Source organism: Nyctereutes procyonoides, unplaced genomic scaffold (genome assembly GCF_905146905.1).
Source record: "Nyctereutes procyonoides isolate TBG_1078 unplaced genomic scaffold, NYPRO_anot_genome, whole genome shotgun sequence".
Classification (NCBI taxonomy): domain Eukaryota; kingdom Metazoa; phylum Chordata; class Mammalia; order Carnivora; family Canidae; genus Nyctereutes; species Nyctereutes procyonoides.
In genome coordinates this window covers 11,805,444-11,824,625 of record NW_026575147.1, presented here as the reverse complement: position 1 = coordinate 11,824,625, position 19,182 = coordinate 11,805,444, and the positions used below count along the sequence as shown (strand labels likewise).

Below are 19,182 nucleotides of genomic sequence, written 5' to 3'. Positions count from 1 at the left end.
TTAAGACATCAGGTCAGTTCAACCCATAAAACAAAGGGGAGAATTGTGCCTTTTTAAAAGGGTAGAACTTGGAACACAGAACCAGATGTGGATGACCAAAGGCCAAAATCCTTTGGCAAACAAGCTTATGTTAGCAAGAGAAAGCTAACTTCAACATATATAGCCATATGATAGAATGAAATAAGGCAGTAAGTAAAATATTTCCATAATAGATGCAGGGAGCACCATATTTTGCTTTTAATAGTTACCTAAAATATACTGTTTAATGTATCATTTATAGAAACATACTTCAACACAAGAACTAATCACTACAAGAAAATACATCATTTCTAGTTTTTAACAAGCGCTTGCAGTAGATAGCAACAAATATGTTTTCTGAACTTCTTAGAGAAATTCTGGCATTTTCTGAAAAAATGGGAACAGATTTGAAAGTTTCCTTTTTAAACTTAAATTCTACAGTACAATCACCTACAATGCTTGGGTACATATGGTTCTTTCTTGAATTTCAAACTGCAAGGCCATCAACACACTGTTTTAAAAATATTTCTGCAAGTAACAGATCCACTTGTTACAAATACCGGTTCCAAACAAGAAGCCTTCAAAGCAGAGAAACTGCAAACACGTCTGCTACCATAAGCAGAATTTAAAACAAAATAAAACAAAACAAAAAATAAGAGAAGTATGTTAAGTCACACCATGCGTCTTTCCATAAGCCAACACCTGCACAAGACAAAGCATGTAGTTTAATACAGAGCAAGAAATAACATTCCAACGTGAGGCAGAAATCTGGCGTTCCAAGCGACGAACTGTTTTGACAGAGGAAGAACAAAAATATGCAAAGCTTAGCAAATGACTAGTGCAAACTTAAGAGAAGCAGCAAAGGAGAAGTTTCAACTAACATTCTCAAAACTATAGGTGAGCAAGTTAAAACCAGTGGCTTGGATCAATCAAGTTTGGAAATGTATCTGACTCCCTCGCACTCAGGTTTTATGCGTAGGATATAATTAATCTGGAGGTTGACGAAGACTTTTAAACTAAAACCAAACAAATTCCAACAACCAAAGTATGTTTCTGGAAGTGTTTACACTCACATGAGTCCTTGAGAAACAACAAAAGAAATGCAAAGCCACTTTGAAAGATGTAGATATCAGTATTCGATAGTATCAATAAGGTTTTTCTAACTTTAAATTTCAAATAACGAAATGCTGGGATGTCCAATAAACAATGCTAACTCCCCCATATAAACCAAAACACATCCAAAGACCACTCTGAAGGGTACAAATCCTGAAACACACCCTGAGGTGCTATTTGTTTTTCCTATCTCTAAGCCCCATAGTATTATATTTGCTGCTGTATTTAATAACTTTTCCCCAGGACTTGCAGTAACAAAGGTATTGCATTTACATAAAGGTTTTTGGCCATATTTTTTCACCTTTGTATAAAGACCTATTTGTAAAGTCATTAATTTCTCCATAAACCCCTAAAAATGAGTTCACCTTTAATCTCAACCAACACATGAAATATGATCTAAAAAGATTCTAAATGGAACATCTTTAAATGGAAGATATAAGCTGCCATCGATCATGAATGGCGAAAAGAGTTACCTTCATGTGTTCAGAGAAGGAAAGTTAACATCATCTGATAAAGTAGTGAATTAAGAGCATCTTAAACATTTCTACATTTACAAAAATTTTAGAAGATTAAAATAGAAAATAAAGAAGGAAGCTAACTTGCCAAGGAGTTCAAATTTTGGCCATCCGGATACCTGCAGCAGAGCCAAACTAAAGGCCATTTCCTTCATTCTCAAGGATCAGAGGGTAAAAGGGCAGAAAACAGATAACAGTGTTGAAGTTCTTCTGAGACTACACCAAGAGCTTTTATCACACTAGGCTGCCAAAGAAGAATAAAGCGATCTGGCTCCTTACAGAGCCACACTGAATATCAGAGTCAAACAGTGCTTCAGCAAATGTTGGGGAGGAAAACGATGAGACATTAAAAATGTAGCAAGAACACAGCCACAAGATGGCACATGCTTCCATGCCCTCTGCAAAGACTAAGTTAAAAAAAAATTTTTCTTTTGAAAAATGAGAAAACCAGAAGAAAACAGAACAAAAACAAACAGGAAAAAATAAAAAAGAAAGAAACCAAAGAAACTCCGTTAGTAACACAATCAAGTGAGGGAATTACCAGTACAGCGGCAGTCTGTTCAACCAGCGCCGGCCGGCCGGCTGCGCAGCTCAGAGTAAAGGGCACCGCATACTGCGGTGTGATGGTGGCTACTTGAGGGTGGAGAGTTGCTACCATTAGTGGTGTACAGCTTCCCTGCAACGTAGATTAGGCAGGTGAGTGAAACAAACACGGAGGCAGGTTATCTGGATTCAGAAGGGTTCTCAATCCCCCCAAGATATTACCAACAAGTAGTAATTTTGTATCACCTAAAATGCATGTACAAACACAACTTTCCCCTTCAACTCTGCACAGGCATCAGCTCACTAGGTCATATGTCAAGGCCTAAAGCGATAAAGGATAGGAATCCTTCTTGGGCCAGATTCAGAAGATCGGTTCTACAAAACTCAGTTAACAAAGGCATGTAAGAATTCCTCTTCTTCCTACTCACAAAAGAAGAGTTTTGGACTTCCAAATTTCCTCTGTGTCATGGGCCACAAACATTTACACATAGAATTGAAAACATAGTATCTGTTGCTTATTTGAGTCTTTCACGATTTTCTTGCCCATCTTGGTTGCATGTCCCATGGCTAGTAGAAAGTTTTAAGGCTTTCTCTAGCTTAAACACACAGAGTGAAGGAATGTAATACTTGAAGAGGCATCCTGATATGATCCAGCCTCTCTGCCATGATGTCATTCTGAAAGAGTGAGCAAAGGGGACACTAAATGGAACAAAAGGGGGAATATCTTTAGAATCAAAATGTTGTTACATGTGTATGAAAAATTAACTTCATCTCACAAAATCTGAGTAAGTTTACTCAAAACACAATGACTCAAGGTCTGGGTATTTATTCCTGTAAGTAAGTCTAAGGAAGACATTGGCAAAAATTGTAATAGTATTAGGAATGAGGAATCATTCAACTATAGATGTTTCATTTTAAGTCCACTGAATCATGACCAAGAAAGATATTATGGTCAAAGCAAATACCACCTTCCAGGACAAAATATCTGCATCTCAATAGTGCTTCAGTGATACTGAGTATCCAAATTGTTATGGCTTTTACCTGCGTAAGAACTCCTGACTGTATTTGTAGTGGCTGAGCAGCTGGCGCCTGGGGTACTATTGGCACAGCATTATCCATCCTCACAGGGAATCCAGAATGTTTTGTTGTTGCTTGTAACCCAGCTGTAGAAAACAACAACACAGTTAAATTGCTTTGTTAGGTCTGCAGTATTGTTTGTTTATTTTGTTGTTGTTGTTTTTAGCTTTTCTGTTCAAATAATCGACCACCCGGGTTAGTTTTAGACGTGTAAGACAAAGGCATTTCATAGAAGTCTAGGGAGTTAAGAAAAGGGAGAGTGGTTTGGTTCCTTTGAGGTTAAATTCATGGAAAGATGTCTGATACACGAAGGGACAGTTAAGGGAATTCTAAAAAATTTTTTATCCTGCAACACTTATAGCACCCATCCCATTCCCCCATTAATAGCATATGCAAAAGCAAACAAACCTAACACTTATTAAGTTACATTCACCTTTTAATCCATTAGGAGGAAAAAAAAATATGTTTACACATAATCTACTAAAAGCAAAGACTTGAAAATAATTATAACTTTTCATTAAATTATGATTCTTAATTAGTTAAGAAAATTGATCATTACTTATTACGTTACCCTTTCAGAATATTTTAAGATGTTTTACCCTACTCCTCAAAAAATTTACAAACTGTATGTTTTACCTACCATGTGAACTGAAGAAATTATAACCCAGGATAAAAATATTTAAAAAGTAGATATATTTATTTATAGAAACACTTTTTTCTATTTACTTTAGGAATCTGCCTTTGCCATTGACAGCTTTCTAACAAGGCTCTTCTGCAACTAACGGACAACTAAAAAAAAAAAAATCGGGAAGTTTTTTGCTGCCTTGCTCTGGGCACAAATGCATATTTGCATTCTCTGCAAATAGGAATTTCTTATTCTGGGGAAAAGAGGGGCTTAAGATAGTTCTCCTTTTTGCCAAGACTTGAGAAGAGAGATTTCAAAGCTTTCTTTTAAACCTGTCCTATCAAAACCTTCAACATGGAGAATTTAAGCTTCTATTATCTACTAACAGAAGTTTCTCTAATTCACCAATGCCTGCAGTTTTGTTAAGTGGGGATACATTTAATTTTAATTAGAATATTTCTTAAGTGACACTTCTTAAGCTATCACCAACTAATTTCTCTTATTATTACTATGGAGATAGCAAATAAGCATAACTCCTAAACTCTAATACTGTACTTTTCAGCAAGTCTCCCAATTTTCCATTTCAGTGATTTGCAAGTATCTTAGCAGTAAGATGTCATACTGGAAAACACAATCCAAAAATACACAAAGTAAGAGAGACTAGTAAAATCAGAATTAAAATGCTCTAACAACTTTTCTTTTCTTTTTTTAATTAATTTTATTGGTGTTCAATTCTCTAACAACTTTTCAAAAGTGCCGTTCATAAAAAAAAAAAAAAGTAACAAATCCAGATATCCAAATCAAAAAATCTGCCAGCCATAAGGCAATGCTATCTAATAAGATAGCTAAACAACATCAAAATTCTTGTCTAAATTCCCAGGACACATGGCCAACTACAAGACAACATTACTATAATAGCCTCCTATAAGTAGGCAGGAACAAAGGGCAAAGGCAGGTAAAATTTAGAAAGAAATGTTCATGATAAAGGTTCACCTATAAGTTCCAGGATAATGAAGTAAAAGGGGACAAAGTAACAGAATAAAATCATTACCACTGAGCAAACTGTGTATCTATTTTGGTCAACTGGAATAGTATAGAAAGTAGTATTTATAGTACTGACCTACAAATGTAACTAAATAAGCATTAGATTCCTTTCCTAATTTAGGCTAAGCCACAGCAGTTAAGCTAGTTTAAAACTTCCTTCTTCAGGGAACTATAAGTGGAAACAAAGATTAACAAAAGGCAACACTTTTGGAAGGTTCTCCCTAAACCCTGAACTACGAAATGATTCAAAGTTTTGCTTTGCTTTTGTTGTTGTTGAATACAACCTGTTAAATAAAAATAAAAAAAAATAAAAAAAAACATGGTAGTATGGAAAGAAGAGTAAAACTGTCTAATTGACGAGGGTCGTCATTTTTCCTCTAAGTATATAGTATATTGTAAAAAAGCAGATGGTGAAAGAAAAGAAGGCAACCTGGAATAGCCAACTGCTGGGCAGAAACCAGCATATGGCTGTGGCTGGCAAATCAACTGACAACTCTTTACAGCTAAGTTTAAATACTAAGAGGTGGTACAGAATATTTCAAAATCCATAAGCCATGAATCCCACTGCCTGGGTTCAAGTCCCTGTTCTACCACTAACTAGTTATTAAAACTTTGGGTAGATGAGAGAATAATTCCATTTTCTCACCTATAATGGGACAGAATGACATTGGGCATAATGACATTGCCCACTTCCTAGGGTTGTTTGTGAAGATGAATTAATACATGTAGAAACAGAACATTATCTGGTGTGTACATAAGAGCTATTTGCATCTGCATTACCTTAATTTAAAAACTCCCTTTTGTCTGGAAATTTTAGGATTTGCTCTAGCTCCTCAGGTTATTCAGACTTCCTAATTAGAAAAAAATTTTCCCAAACTTACACTTATCTAATTATACCAAAAGGAGTTACACCACTTTCCCCCTCTACATCAAATCTACCTTTTGTTTTATTAAAGGAACTAAAATGTTCTGCCTCCTCTCGTCAATATCCCAAGAAGCAGCAAAAGACTTCTGAGTCCCACATATGAAAACTGTTCCCATGAGACTCACTTTGGAAAAGGTGAGGGGGAGGTGGGTGGCTGGTTTGCTAAATTCAGTAGAAAAATCACTCAACATATAACAACCCAAAGGTATAGAATTTACTATTATGTAGCAGACGCAGAAAATAATTTGGTAAGTTAGGCTAAATTTGCATTTACGGGTTTTGAATCTGCTCCTCCGCTCTCCCTGTGGTTTCTCCCTGGTTTACATCGCTATTGCTCTCCTGTCCTCCCGGTAATCTCTCAGTCTCCCCTAGCCCCTCTTTTCCTTCTGCTTGCTCCGACTCTGTCAGAAACCAAACAAGAGAGTCACAGTCAATAAGTAACTAAAGTAAAAAGATAAAAATGCTACCTGCTTCTATTTAAAGTGCTATGACACACCTAAGTCCTAATTTATTACCACAAAGTACTAATGCTGACTTTCTGTTGGGAAAGTCAAGTGTGTTGTCAGGATTTATCCTTAAAATAATTTAACCTTTTAAATGGTTCACCATATCAATAAACACATTTCCCATATTTTGGAAAAAAGGAACTGCATAGACTCAATTATAGAACAACAATGAAAAAAATGAGGAAGGATGGGAAAGTGAAAATTTAAATCTTATTGCAACACATGGGGTCAGAGCCTCCTTCCTCAGCTATTCTGTTCCTTTGCGGATAGGAGTTTGCAGGAACAATATGATTCATAAGCTGAAGCACATAATTTTAATGCACTCCCCACACAAATACCTCAGCTTATAGAATTTTTCAGTTCAATAAATAATAATCTTTATTTTTGGATATAATTCATGAGGTTTCTATATCCTTAAGTATAATTTTTTTACATTTTAGAATAAAATTACCTTTTATTTGGAATGCTAATTTTATCTAATAATGGAATGATACAGGAAATAAGAATCAATATAGAATTTGTTTACAACAAATTTCTTCAAGCTTAGTATTTCTGCATATTGATAAATACATGCTTAAACAAGGTATAGGACACTGGTACAAGGTCTCAGTGGGCAAGAAATTGACACTAGGGCAGTTCAAATATGAAAATGTTCATTGAACTCCCATAATATGTCAGTATCATAATTAGATAAATAACCAATGTAAAAAGGGTAAACCTACTTTGTTAATTTCAGTTATCTTCATATTCAGAGACAGAATTTAAAGTTGTCAGAGATCAAAACTAAACAGCTAGATACCTACACTAAGGAACTACCTAAAGCAAGATTTGTAGGTCTGATATGATACCATTTAATATAGATGTTTCCCCACTTACTCTGAAAAGCAGGTGGACATACTATAAATGTTTGTTGGAACGGATCTGTCTGAGTGCAAATTTGAGTGGTTCCAGGCTGCAAGGATACGCCCTGCTGGGCAACCCCAGGAACTGGTGCTGCAGATGATGGGTACAGAGCCGACTGGTAGTTTAGCAGTGAGACATCTGAATTAGCCAGAGAAAGTGTAGCAGCTGCTGCAGTAGAACTGGAAGCTAGAACACTGGCCTAAAAACAAAAAAATTATAGTTGTACACTGGTATAAAGTGGAAAGAACTAACAGTATTTTTACACATGCAGAATCCATCCAGAAAATCTTAAAACAGAGTTTTGAAATTCAGTATTAACTATCCCTTAAATAATTCTCTGCTTAAGAAATTTTCCCAATCTCCAAATTTAAGGTATATTATAAGGTTGAATAAGAAAACAAAGAATTAAAAAATGGTCCTACACTGACTGAGGACAGCCTCATCTTTCTTTCTGTGCGAAAAAGTTGCTGGGTGTGAGATACCACCAAATCTCATTTTAAAAGTAGTCCTAGCTAAGAAATTAGAAAGCTCACATTTTCAATAACAAATGTAAATATTCCACTTGGCAAACAAATGCAAAACTACTTTTTTTAAAAAAAATTTACTTATTTATTCATGAGAAACTGGGGGTGGGGGCAGAGACACAGGCAGAGGGAGAAGCAGGCTCCATGCAGGGAGCCTAATGCGGGACTCGATCCTGGGTCTCCAGGATCAGGCCCCGGGCTGAAGGTGACACTAAACCGCTGAGCCACCTGGGCTGCCCCAAAACTACTCTTCAGGTTAGTTATTGGAAACACCAAACTGAACTTTTAGAAACAGTGAGCAGATTGGTGGTTGCTAGGAACAGGACAACAGGTGGGAGAGAAAATAGGTGAAGATCGTCAAAGAGTACAAACTTGCAGTTACGAGATAAGTAAGTTCTGAGGATCTAATGTACAGTATAGAAAAAAATTACGAGAGGGACGCCCGGGTGGCTCAGCAGCTGAGTGTCTGCCTTTGGCTCAGGGCATGATCCTAGGGTCCGGGTTCGAGTCCCGCATTGGGCTCCTTGCAGGGAGCTTGCTACTCCCTCTGCCTGTGTCTCTACCTGCCCCCTCTGTGTCTCTCATGAATAAATAAATAAAATCTTTAAGAAAAAAATTACTGGAAACTCCTTTCAGTACATGTAATGAGATATATAAAATCTTTCCAAAAGAGAAAGTTAGTGGCTAAAGTCAGCACAACTAACAGTGGGAAGTAGTACAAAAGCTATGGTCTGTTTATGGGACTATGCTAAGACTGAAAGCCTGGATTAGGTCTTTGTATTTAATTTTCGGTGGCACATGACTGGTAGGTATCATCAGTCTACTTGGTCTTCCATCACTTTTGCCATGTAAAAAATGTGAGAAGCAACAAGATCACCAAAGCAAAGACTGGTTTCTTTATCCCAACCTGTACTCTTACTACTCTCTACCCCACTTAGGTTTTTAGTTTCCAAAATCATTTACTGAATACCTGATTGTGCACTGTATTAAGCTGGTTGCTGAAGCTCATGGTTAGATTTGTGCTTGTATTTGGGGCAACATGAGTAGTAAAGGGACTCTTGATCTGACTCACTGTATCATACATGTGAACCCTCCGCTTGCAGATCTCCATATTCTGAAAGCAAGACTTAACACTGAAAAAAGAGATTAAAGTTTCAGTAAAATGAATACTGAGATTTAAAGAGATAACAAATAACTCAAGATGAATACAGATCAACATTTTTCCCCCAAGAGTATTCAGATAAAATGAATCAAGAGTTTTTATAACCATAAAGAGAAAAAATATACATCCTAAGTCTCATGATTTTTCAATGATAAAGGAAAGCATCAGTGGGCCAAATATGCAAAGTACCAAGGTTGCTGCTTATGTGATCATTCCACTGAGCTATAAGATGGTAACTCAACAGAGAACCACACCATGGCAAATGCCCAGAACATACTCACTGATTGCTATGTGGAAAATCCAGAAGGTGAGTCATTGTCACAAACTGATGGTTAAGAGTTTTCAGAGGAGTAATTCTCTTATCTGCATCAATTGTTAGCATTTTTTTTAACAGATCAATGTATTCTCTTCGATCTGCCTTCTCTGCCAACATATCTGTTCCCTCCAAATCTGTGGACATATTCACCTTTCAAGGAAAATTTAGAAATATTATACTTCATCACTTAACCTTTAAAGCTGACACTAAACATCTGCATAACAGATAGACAGACATAGATCTCAAGAGAAAAACCTGAGGAAATTCTTTTTAATGATAGTATAATCATTTTCACAAGTGGAAGCTCTTCTTATGCTAATTAAAATCTTCAGTTTGGTAGAATTTGTGGCAGAATAAAGCTGAATGAAGTCTTTTCACTCAAAATTTGGATGAACAAGTTAAGCAAAAGCAATTATTATTACTTAAATATTAAAATTTCTATTGTTGAAAAGATTAAATGATATAGTTAAGTAAAAAGTGTTTAGACAGAGTTTGGAACATAATATGCACTCAATTAAGTTCTTACGTCTTTATTTAGCAGAGAAAAAAGACAGGAAAGAAAGCTTCATAAACAATATTTCAAAATAATGACAGGTAACAAGACCAGTTAATCAAATGTAAGGGAGAAACAGATAATTCTACAAGTATCCTTGGTTAGGATTCAAATGTTCTTTTAATACATGGCAGAATATTAATGAACTTTTTTCTCTAAAAAATGAAAGCAAACTAGAAGATAACAGATTAAATCTATTTTTTAATATAGCTAATAAATGGAAGTATGTCTCTGATTAAGAGATATGTAAAAGTCTGGCTTCCTTAAACTTTCTCTACTCACCTGAGCCATGTCATCTAAACAATTAAAAATGTACTTTCGAGCTTCTTTTGATTTGATTCCAGTCTCCAATTCATGTTCTTCCGGTGTCTATAAAATACAAATTAAAAAACAAAATTCCATCGGTACTTTATTTTCATATTTTGTTCTAAATTAAAGCCAAAATACAAAGAAACAATTGTCATCACCTGCCAACCAGAAATGGCAAACATGAAAGTAATTTACAACCAAAAAATCTGGTGGAGATGGGACCTGAATATCTGACTTCCCTTTCAACAGTGTTAAATAAAATGTGGAATCAATGATGTAGCATGATGGTTCCTGAAAATGTCATGTAAGAGGGGCACATTATCATTTTTCTCTTAAAGTTACTTCAAATTAAATGACATTTCAAATGCTAGCTATTAAACAGGCAGGCTCAGGCGAAGAGATTCACAGGGTTATTCAAATTACTCAGAGATCTCTCAAGCTAAAGGCTCAGAAGTAAAAAGCAGGCACTGGCATTTGTTTCATGAAAATATATAAGGCCTTAGCATGGGGAATTAGGAAATTATGTTTTCTCCTATTTATTGAGAATTCTCTAAAAAACAGTCATTGCTAAATTACTCTAGTTCTTCCTGTGACTTAATGGTGAGCACTATTCTCCATACTCCCCTCTTAGCTGCTGGTTCAAATACACAAAATAATCTCAGACAACCAAACAGGTGTTTAGTTTATTTTTTTAACTAAGGATCAGGTCGAACAGGTACAACAAAATAATTTTTCCAAGTACTTCTTTCTGCAAACATAATTCCCACCACCACCACCACCACCTCTTTTCCCTCCTCCATCTCAAGAATTTAGTAACTAAAAAGTTGGGAGTGAGGAGTACAGGAATGGGTAGTATAAAAAGGGAGACAGACCTTCAGCCTCCACAGTGGATACCCCAAATTAGGATCTCTGTTGAAAAACCTGGTTGTTTTTGTCCCAGCACTGAGAAGATATTCAGCAGGCAGGCCTTGTGTTTGTGAAATGTAACGAATCTGAAACATCAAAACCATTAAAACACTGATGTGGAGTGAAAAGGAAAATATTAAAAACTTTTACACTAAGACATTATTAGCTCTAGCCAAATCAACATAAGTGAAATTTATCTGTAAATACATATTTATGCTAACCCACTCACAGGTAATTCCCAAATATTTATTCAGTTGTTTCTATGTTACTAAAATTGTTATTTACAAGGAAAATTCAGTTTTGAAAATTTTGTGTGTAACCATTTTTGCTTTTTTGTAGACCTCTGATACACAGTTCAGAAAACTTCAGGAGATTTTTAGGACAGAACAGAATAATTTCCAACAAACTACCTCATGGATCACCAAGGGATTTTGTTTCATTTGTTGATACATTACCAAATTTAAAAGATCAAGAAAACATTTTTTTTATAAGCTACTTTCTCCCTTAACTATTCTAGCTCCTGTCAATTGTCCCTACTCTAAATTGCCATAGAGTTTTTCTCTCACATCATAAAATTAAACACTTAATTTAGCTTCTCTATCCCTACATTACTAGAGAGCAGGCACTGTGTTCATTCAATCAACATTTACTGAATACCTACTATGAACTAGGCTAGCAGTTCTCAGTCCGGTGTGGGGACCCTTGGTGATCCCTAAGATCCTTTCAGGGAGTCCACGAAGTAAAAAACTATTTTTTAAAATAATACTTTTCTGCCTTTTTCATCCCCTTCTTAGGGTGTACAGTAGAGATTTCCAGAGAGGATGTGTGATGACGTCATTGCTCTAATGGCTAACAAAACATGTTCTTATATATACTTGTTTTAAAAATTTCCCAGTTTTATTGCTCACATTTGTTTGCTTCCACAATTCTAATGACCCAGAAAGCAACAGAAGAAGTAATTTGCTTTTCTCTCCACTACTGAGAGTGATACAAGAAGTAATCTTTTTTACCACCTCCTCCATATTTGAATGGCTATACTTAAGATTAAATTAGAAAGCAGGGAAATAAATCTTACTTTCCACCTCTCCTCCTAAAAACTTTAGTTTTAGTGTCTTTTTAAGTTATACTTTTTATTTTATTATTTTTTAATAAAAGATTTTATTTATTTATTTGAGAGAAAGAGAGAGAGAGAGAGAGAGAGAGAATGCAAGCTGGGGTAGGGGCAGAGGGATAGGGACACAGAGAGAGAGAATCTCAAGCAGACTAAGCATGGTGCCTGAGGCGGGGCTCGATTTTAGGACCCTGAGATGATGACCTGAGCCGAAATCAAGAGTCCATGCCTAATGACAGCCACCCAGGTATGCCCAGTTTTAATTCCAAATGCAGTATATACTAATATATATAAGCTATACAAACAGAGCTCTTTGGGATCCTCCCCAATTTTTTATCAGTGTAAAGCAAAGGTCAACAACCTATGGCCTATAGGCCAAATCTAGCCTGCTATCATGAGCCAATTTCAGATAAAAGCAGGATATTACTCTTGATCTGTGAGACCTACGTAATGGAAGCTAATACATCATTAACAAAATAGAAAATATATTTTAATGTAGATAAGAACATTTTAAATGTGAATATCTTTTGTGTACAAAAATGGTGAAAATTTTTTTTAAATCGAGGATAAAATCTGTGTAATAAAATATTACCCAGACATTTAAAATGACAGAGTAGAGGGGGCACTTGGGATGGCTCAGACACAGTTAAGCATCTGACTCTTGATTTTGGCTCAGATCATGACCCCAGGGTCTTAAGATCAAGTCCCAGGTTGGTACTAGATGTGCTAGGCATGGAGCCTGCTCACGATTCTCTCTCCCTCTCCCTCTCCCTCTCCCTCTGCCCGTCCTGACCCTGCTCATTCACATGTGCACATTCACACTCTCAAAATAAGTAAAATAAATAAAATGACAGAAGTAGAAGTATCTTTATTGACACATAAAGATATTTCACAGTATATTAAGTAGAAAAGTAGATTACAAATTAAATAACCTCACTTTTTAAAAATATCACATTTCACTGATTCTAAGAGGCACATTTTTTCACACTAACATCTTTGAAATCAAGGTAAGTCTTACAACTGATAACTATCCTGATTTAATTAGTAACATTCTTTCTTACAGATACAGAAAAACGGTATATCTTTGAATCAATGGTGTCTTAGATATAACCAAATACAGTATATATGCTTATATATATGTTTATTATCCCTATATCCCTAAGTTTATTGTGTGCAACAGAACTATATATAGCACATATATTCATTCATTCTTTTAGTAAGTACGTGTTGAGCCAGGCACTGGTGATTTTAAAAATAGATATGGTTCCTGCTCTCATAGACCTTGCAGTCAAGTGAGGGAGACAGATACTGAAAATTCAAACTGAATTGGCATTCTGGGGGAAAAAAAAAAAAAAAAGGCTTCTATAAAAATAACAACAAAGGAACCCAAGCTAGACTAGGGACTAGTAAGGAAAAGCTCCTTGAGAAAGTAACACTTGCACTAATGAATCAGTAGGCACTGACTAGATGAAATGAATGGGTGGTGCTATAAGACTATAAGCACAGCGTATATAAGAGCCTGTGCTGGAGGGAAGCATATTCTTAACCAATGCTGAAATGATGCCAATGGTGCTAGAGGATGAAAAGCAAGAAAAAACGGTAGAATATCAATCTAGAGGGAGACAGACAGGGGACGGACAACCCAGTTAGGGGCTCAAAGGCCATATTAAGGATTTAGCCCTTTATTCTAAAAGAATAAAAAAAAAAACTGAAGAGCAGGGAAGTAGAATGATCTAATCTGTGTTCTGTAAAAATCACTTTGTAAAAAAACTGGAGATCTCAATCATATTATATAATTCTTATATGTTATATATAAAACTATTACATAGTTATTTAATATCTATTTCCCATCACCAAATTATAGCCTCCATGAGGGCAATACAATGCTTTAAGCAGCACTATATCCCCAGTGTCAAGTAGGTACTCAATAAATACACGATGAAAATTAACAAATTACATACATAAATAAATACAAAATATGCCAAATCATAAACAGGGTTACTTCTGAAGGATGGAACTACTAGAAGTCGGAAGTTTTATCTCTTGGCTTACTGCATCTTTTCTAATTTTTCTGTAATGATGCACTTAAAAATTAAAACATTTAAAAATTTTAATATTATAGAATGAGTTTCATTGTGAAAGTAGAATGGAAAGCTATCATCCAGATACTGCTTCCATAGCTTACAATGGAGCAAAAACAAAAGTCCTACATTTATACAAAGTATTACTGTCATGTTATATTAAATGATTAAAATGTTTCCAACAAATCTGAAGCTATTAACTAATATTTCAAAAATCATATCTGCTATAAAATCTCAGCTATAATATTTATGAAAAATCTATAGCTGATATACTACTTAATAGTGAAAAACTGAATACTTTCCCCCTAAAATCTGGAACAAGAATTTCTGTTCTTCTATTCAACACTGTTACTAGTGCTTCAGTGCAAAGCAATTAGGCAAGGGAAAAAAAAAAAAAAAAAGGAATCCAGACTGGAATGGAAGATGTAAAACTATTTTTATTTGTAGATGGCCTGATCTTGTAGATAGAAAATTGTAAGGAACCCATCAAAACAATTAGACCTAGAGTTCTATCAGAAAATTACTTGAGGGGCATTGGATGGCTTAGTCAGTAGAGCATGCAACTCTTGATCTTGAGGTCATGAGTTTGAGTCCCATTTGGGCATAGATATTAATTAAAATTAAAAAAGAATCTTGAAAGAAAGAAAACTACTAGAAAAAGAATTCAACAAGGCTGCAGAATACAGTATCAATTACAAAACTCATTGTATTTTTATAAACTAGCAATGAACATTCTGAAAATAAAATTAAGAAAATAATTCTATTCACATAGCATCAAAAATACTTATAAATAAATTTAGTAAAAGTAATGTAAAACTTATACTCTGAAAATTACAAAATGTTACTAAAAAAAAAAACTAAAAATTCTGGTCACATTTATGGGATCAGAAGATAAATATTAAGATGATGATACTTCCCAGAGATCCAATATATTCAACTATTTAAAAAAATGACAACTTTTTTGCAGGAAAAAAAAAAAACCTACACTAAAATTCACATGGAATCTCAAGGGCCCTTGAATAGCCAACACAATCTTGAAAAAGAACAAAGTTAGAGGACTAACACTTCCTGGTTCAAAACTGACTACAAAGCTACAGTAATCAAAACAGTGTGCTACTTGCATAAATACAGATGTACAGATCAATGGAACAGAACTGACAGTCCACAAGTAAATCATGTATTTATGGTCAATTGATTTTCGATAAGGATACTAACACAATCCAGTAGGAAAAGAACAGTCTTATAGGCAAATGGTTTTGGAAAAACTAAATATCCACATGCAAAATAATGAAATTGAATCAACTTAAAATGGCTTAAAGACCTAAATGCAAGACATAAAACTATAAAGCTCTTAGAAGAAAGCATATAAGAAAAGCTTCACAACCTTGGAATTGATAATAATTTCTTGGATATGATACCATAAGTACAATCAACAAAAGGAAAAACGAATTGGGCTTCATCAAGATTAAAAACTTTTGCGCAAACTAAGCTATCAATAGAGTGAAAAAGCAATCCCAAGGAATGGGAGAAAGTTTTTGCAAATTATGTATATCTGATAAGGGATTAATACCCAGAACACAAACTTCCACAACTTAACAACAACAAACAACCTAAATTCAAAAATGGGCAACGGAGGGATACACAGGTAGCTCAGGGTTTGAGCCTTCAGCTCAGGGCATGACAGGTCTGGGGATCCAGTCCCACACTGGGCTCCTTCTGGGAAGTCTGCTTCTCCCTCTATGTCTCTGCCTCTCTCTCCTGTGTATCTCATGAATAAATAAATAAAAATCTTTAAAAAAATAAAACAAAAATGGGCAATGGACTTGAATAGACTTTTCTAAAGATTGATTGATTGATTTTTAGAGAAGGGGAGAGAGAAAGTAAGAATCTCAGGCTGACTCCCCACTGAGCACAGGGCTTGACTCGCGCTTGATCTCACAACCTCAAGATCATAGCCTGAGCCAAAAATCAAGAGTCAGAGGCTCAACTGACTGAGCCACCCACGCGCCTTTCGAGTAGACTTCTCTGAAGAAGACATAAAGATACCCAATAAGCACATAAAACAATGCTCAACATCACTAACTGCTGGAGGAATGCAAATCAAAATCACAATGAGATTATCACTTCATATTCTTAAGGATGGCTACTTTTTTTTTTTTTTTTTTTTAAAGAAAACAACCAGTGTTGGTAAGGATGTAGAGAAATTGGAACTCTTGTGTATTGCTGGTAGGAATATAAAATGGTGTGACTGCTGTGGAAAAGTTTGTTTAAACATAAAATTACCATATGACCCAGAAATTCTACTTCTAGCTATATACCCCCCAAAACTGAAAACAGGGACTTAAACACTTGTGTGCCAATGTTCATTGCACCATTATTCATAATGGCCAAAAGATGATAACTCAGCAACCATCAACTCACAAATGGACAAACAAGATGTGGTACACATACACACAGTGTACTCAGCCATAAAAAGTATTAATGTTCTGATGTATGCCATAGCATGGATGAGAAACATGCTAAGTAAAAAAACCCAACACTGAAAACCACACATTGTATGTAACAAACATGATAAACTACAATAAGCCAAATCTATAGAGACAGAAAGTACATTAGTAGTTGCCAGGGTGGGGGGAGGGTGGGGGTTAGGAAAAAATGGGCACTGACTGCTAATCAGGTACAGGTTTCATTATGGAGGGATGAAAATGTTCTAAAATTGATCATGGTGATGGTTTACACCCCTGTAAACATACTAAAAAATCATTGAGCTGTACACTTCAAATGGCTAAATTAAACGGTATACGAATTATATCTCAATATAAGTTATTTTAAAGAAACTCAGCTGTAAGAACAGAGATCCTGTCACAAAAATCTTTTTGTATAATGAGAGAAGCATCAAGATAACCTATCCCCAGTCCTGCTCTACAACAGCAGTATCCTATTTATTCAGCATGGGAAAAACGACTTCCTCCTACCACCCACAGTTTCACATCTATGTACCAGGAAAGAATTATCTCAAAACTATCAGATCATTTCTTTTAAAAAGCCCCAGTTGTACCTTAGCTTCTATATCTAATTTCATTTGGTTCCACTTCCTGGAAAATTTACAGTACCAATCTGTCTACTAACATTGAAGGTTGGCCCTAAGAATGGCACTTGAGGGGCAAGGTTTCTAATTAGGGATCCACGAATCCCCTAAATTTGTACTCAAAATACTGTACACAAATTTTTCTGAGACAATCCATACCTGTATTTCATCAGATTCTCAAAATAGTCTAAGACCCAAAAAGGAGAATCAATGGCTTATTTCAACCAACTGGTTTTGCATCATTTACTCTCCTTCACACTTTTTTTTTTGTAAAATAAGAAAGCTGGCTTTCTTTCTCACAAGGTGGAAGAAAAAGGGTCAATTATAAAGCTCAATTACTTATCACATGAGCAACTGATTTTTGTTTCAAAGACATGCCCAAAGAGTCAAATTTTTGGAAGGTGAATCTAAAATGAATCAAGGAATCAAAATCCTAAGTTGAACAGGGGAAAATACTATTTTATTCTTTTTTCCTTTTAATAATTCCAGATAACCATTTCTTTCTTTAAAAACAAACAAACAAACAAAAACAAAACCCTCATGCACCTACTATGCACCAAACACAATGTGAGGAGCTGAGGATACATTGGTGGAATCAAACAATCTATGCCCTCAAATTGCTTACAGCATTGTGGTTAGAACCACTTTTTTAAAAAAAAAGAACAAGAAATAAGAATTCACAATTTCCATAACAAAACCTTTTCCCTCAGCACTAGCTCCTTGGGAAATCATAGCATATCCTGCAAAGTTTCTCTTTTTTGAGACACAGACTATCTATTACAATACTTTTCAACTCATACAATTTCCCTCCTAAATCCTATTTTACAGAAACCCAGTGTACAACACAGCTTCTGGGGCCCAATGTGTTTCAGTATGTAGAAAGTACTTATTTCAGCATACGTCATGTATAAAAGGAAGTAACAGTTCTGAATGAGACAAAGTTCACTCTTAAAATTCCAATTCCTCATCCTTCTTTACTTTCATTATCTTAAAAACTCACAAGACACGTTTGTTAACCAAAGCCAGTCTCTAATAAGTCATGACAGATCTGGAAAAGTACTAATCTAAGGTAATACGAAATAAAAAACCTTTTAAAATTGCTGTACTGCAAATATACCACCAGCCTAAGAAGCAGGTAGAAAAATTCTACTCTTTAAAAAAATCTTTTGTAACTGGACTGCTCTTTCCCTGATATCTAAATACTTCACTAGTACTTTTCTTCCTCTAGAATCTATTTCACTAGTATATACTTGCTTTCTCTTTCCATCCAAATATACACTCTTACCTGATCATATTCTGAAGCACCAGGATAAAGAGGCCATCCCAGGAACAGCTCAGCTATCACACAGCCCAATGACCACATATCAATGGCTTCACAAAATGGTAATCCAAGAATAATTTCAGGGGCTCTAGCAAAAACAAAAACAGCAAATTAAAAAACAAACATTACTTGGGGAAATTAACTACTTTGACTAAGTCCTGTTTTAGTACCAGCCTAAGGTACATACTTATTTAAAGAACCTGAAAACTATGTGTGATATAAAATCCATCATTTGAAACTTCTGGAGCCAGATGTGTTTTGGAATTGAGAATTTTTTTGAATTTAAGAAAGGTAGTACCAAGCATAAAACTATGTATTGCATAATAATCCCAATGGAGTTTAGGGAAGCACCCATAATCAAACACAGTAATATTTCTACAACAAAACAAATAAACAGTCATACTAAGTTGGCTGAATACTTTAAATAGCCTTACATTGGTTCAAGACAGATTTTGCCAATAAATGAGCTTATACAAAACTCAGAAAAAGTTTTTTAATTTTGAAATCACAGATAACGATCGCAGATTTATTCTTTTTACTCT

At 35.2% G+C, this 19,182-nt stretch overlaps 1 protein-coding gene across 10 annotated transcripts in view; it reads right to left on the bottom strand.

Moving 5' to 3' along the window:
* Window positions 1-19,182, bottom strand: part of HIPK1 (homeodomain interacting protein kinase 1) — a 50,774-nt gene that overhangs the window by 11,458 nt on the left and 20,134 nt on the right. For all 10 annotated transcript variants that reach the window (XR_008662722.1, XM_055312419.1, XM_055312418.1 and 7 more), the window contains 8 exons: window positions 18,605-18,728; window positions 11,006-11,125; window positions 10,107-10,193; window positions 9,237-9,421; window positions 8,764-8,926; window positions 7,243-7,468; window positions 3,231-3,352; window positions 2,188-2,322 (listed from right to left, as the gene is read on the bottom strand). Coding sequence is in view for 9 of the 10 variants with exons in the window: in XM_055312419.1 (XP_055168394.1) it covers window positions 2,188-2,322; window positions 3,231-3,352; window positions 7,243-7,468; window positions 8,764-8,926; window positions 9,237-9,421; window positions 10,107-10,193; window positions 11,006-11,125; window positions 18,605-18,728 (1,162 nt within the window). In the remaining variant the exon portion in view is untranslated. The remainder of the gene's footprint in view (window positions 1-2,187; window positions 2,323-3,230; window positions 3,353-7,242; window positions 7,469-8,763; window positions 8,927-9,236; window positions 9,422-10,106; window positions 10,194-11,005; window positions 11,126-18,604; window positions 18,729-19,182) is intronic.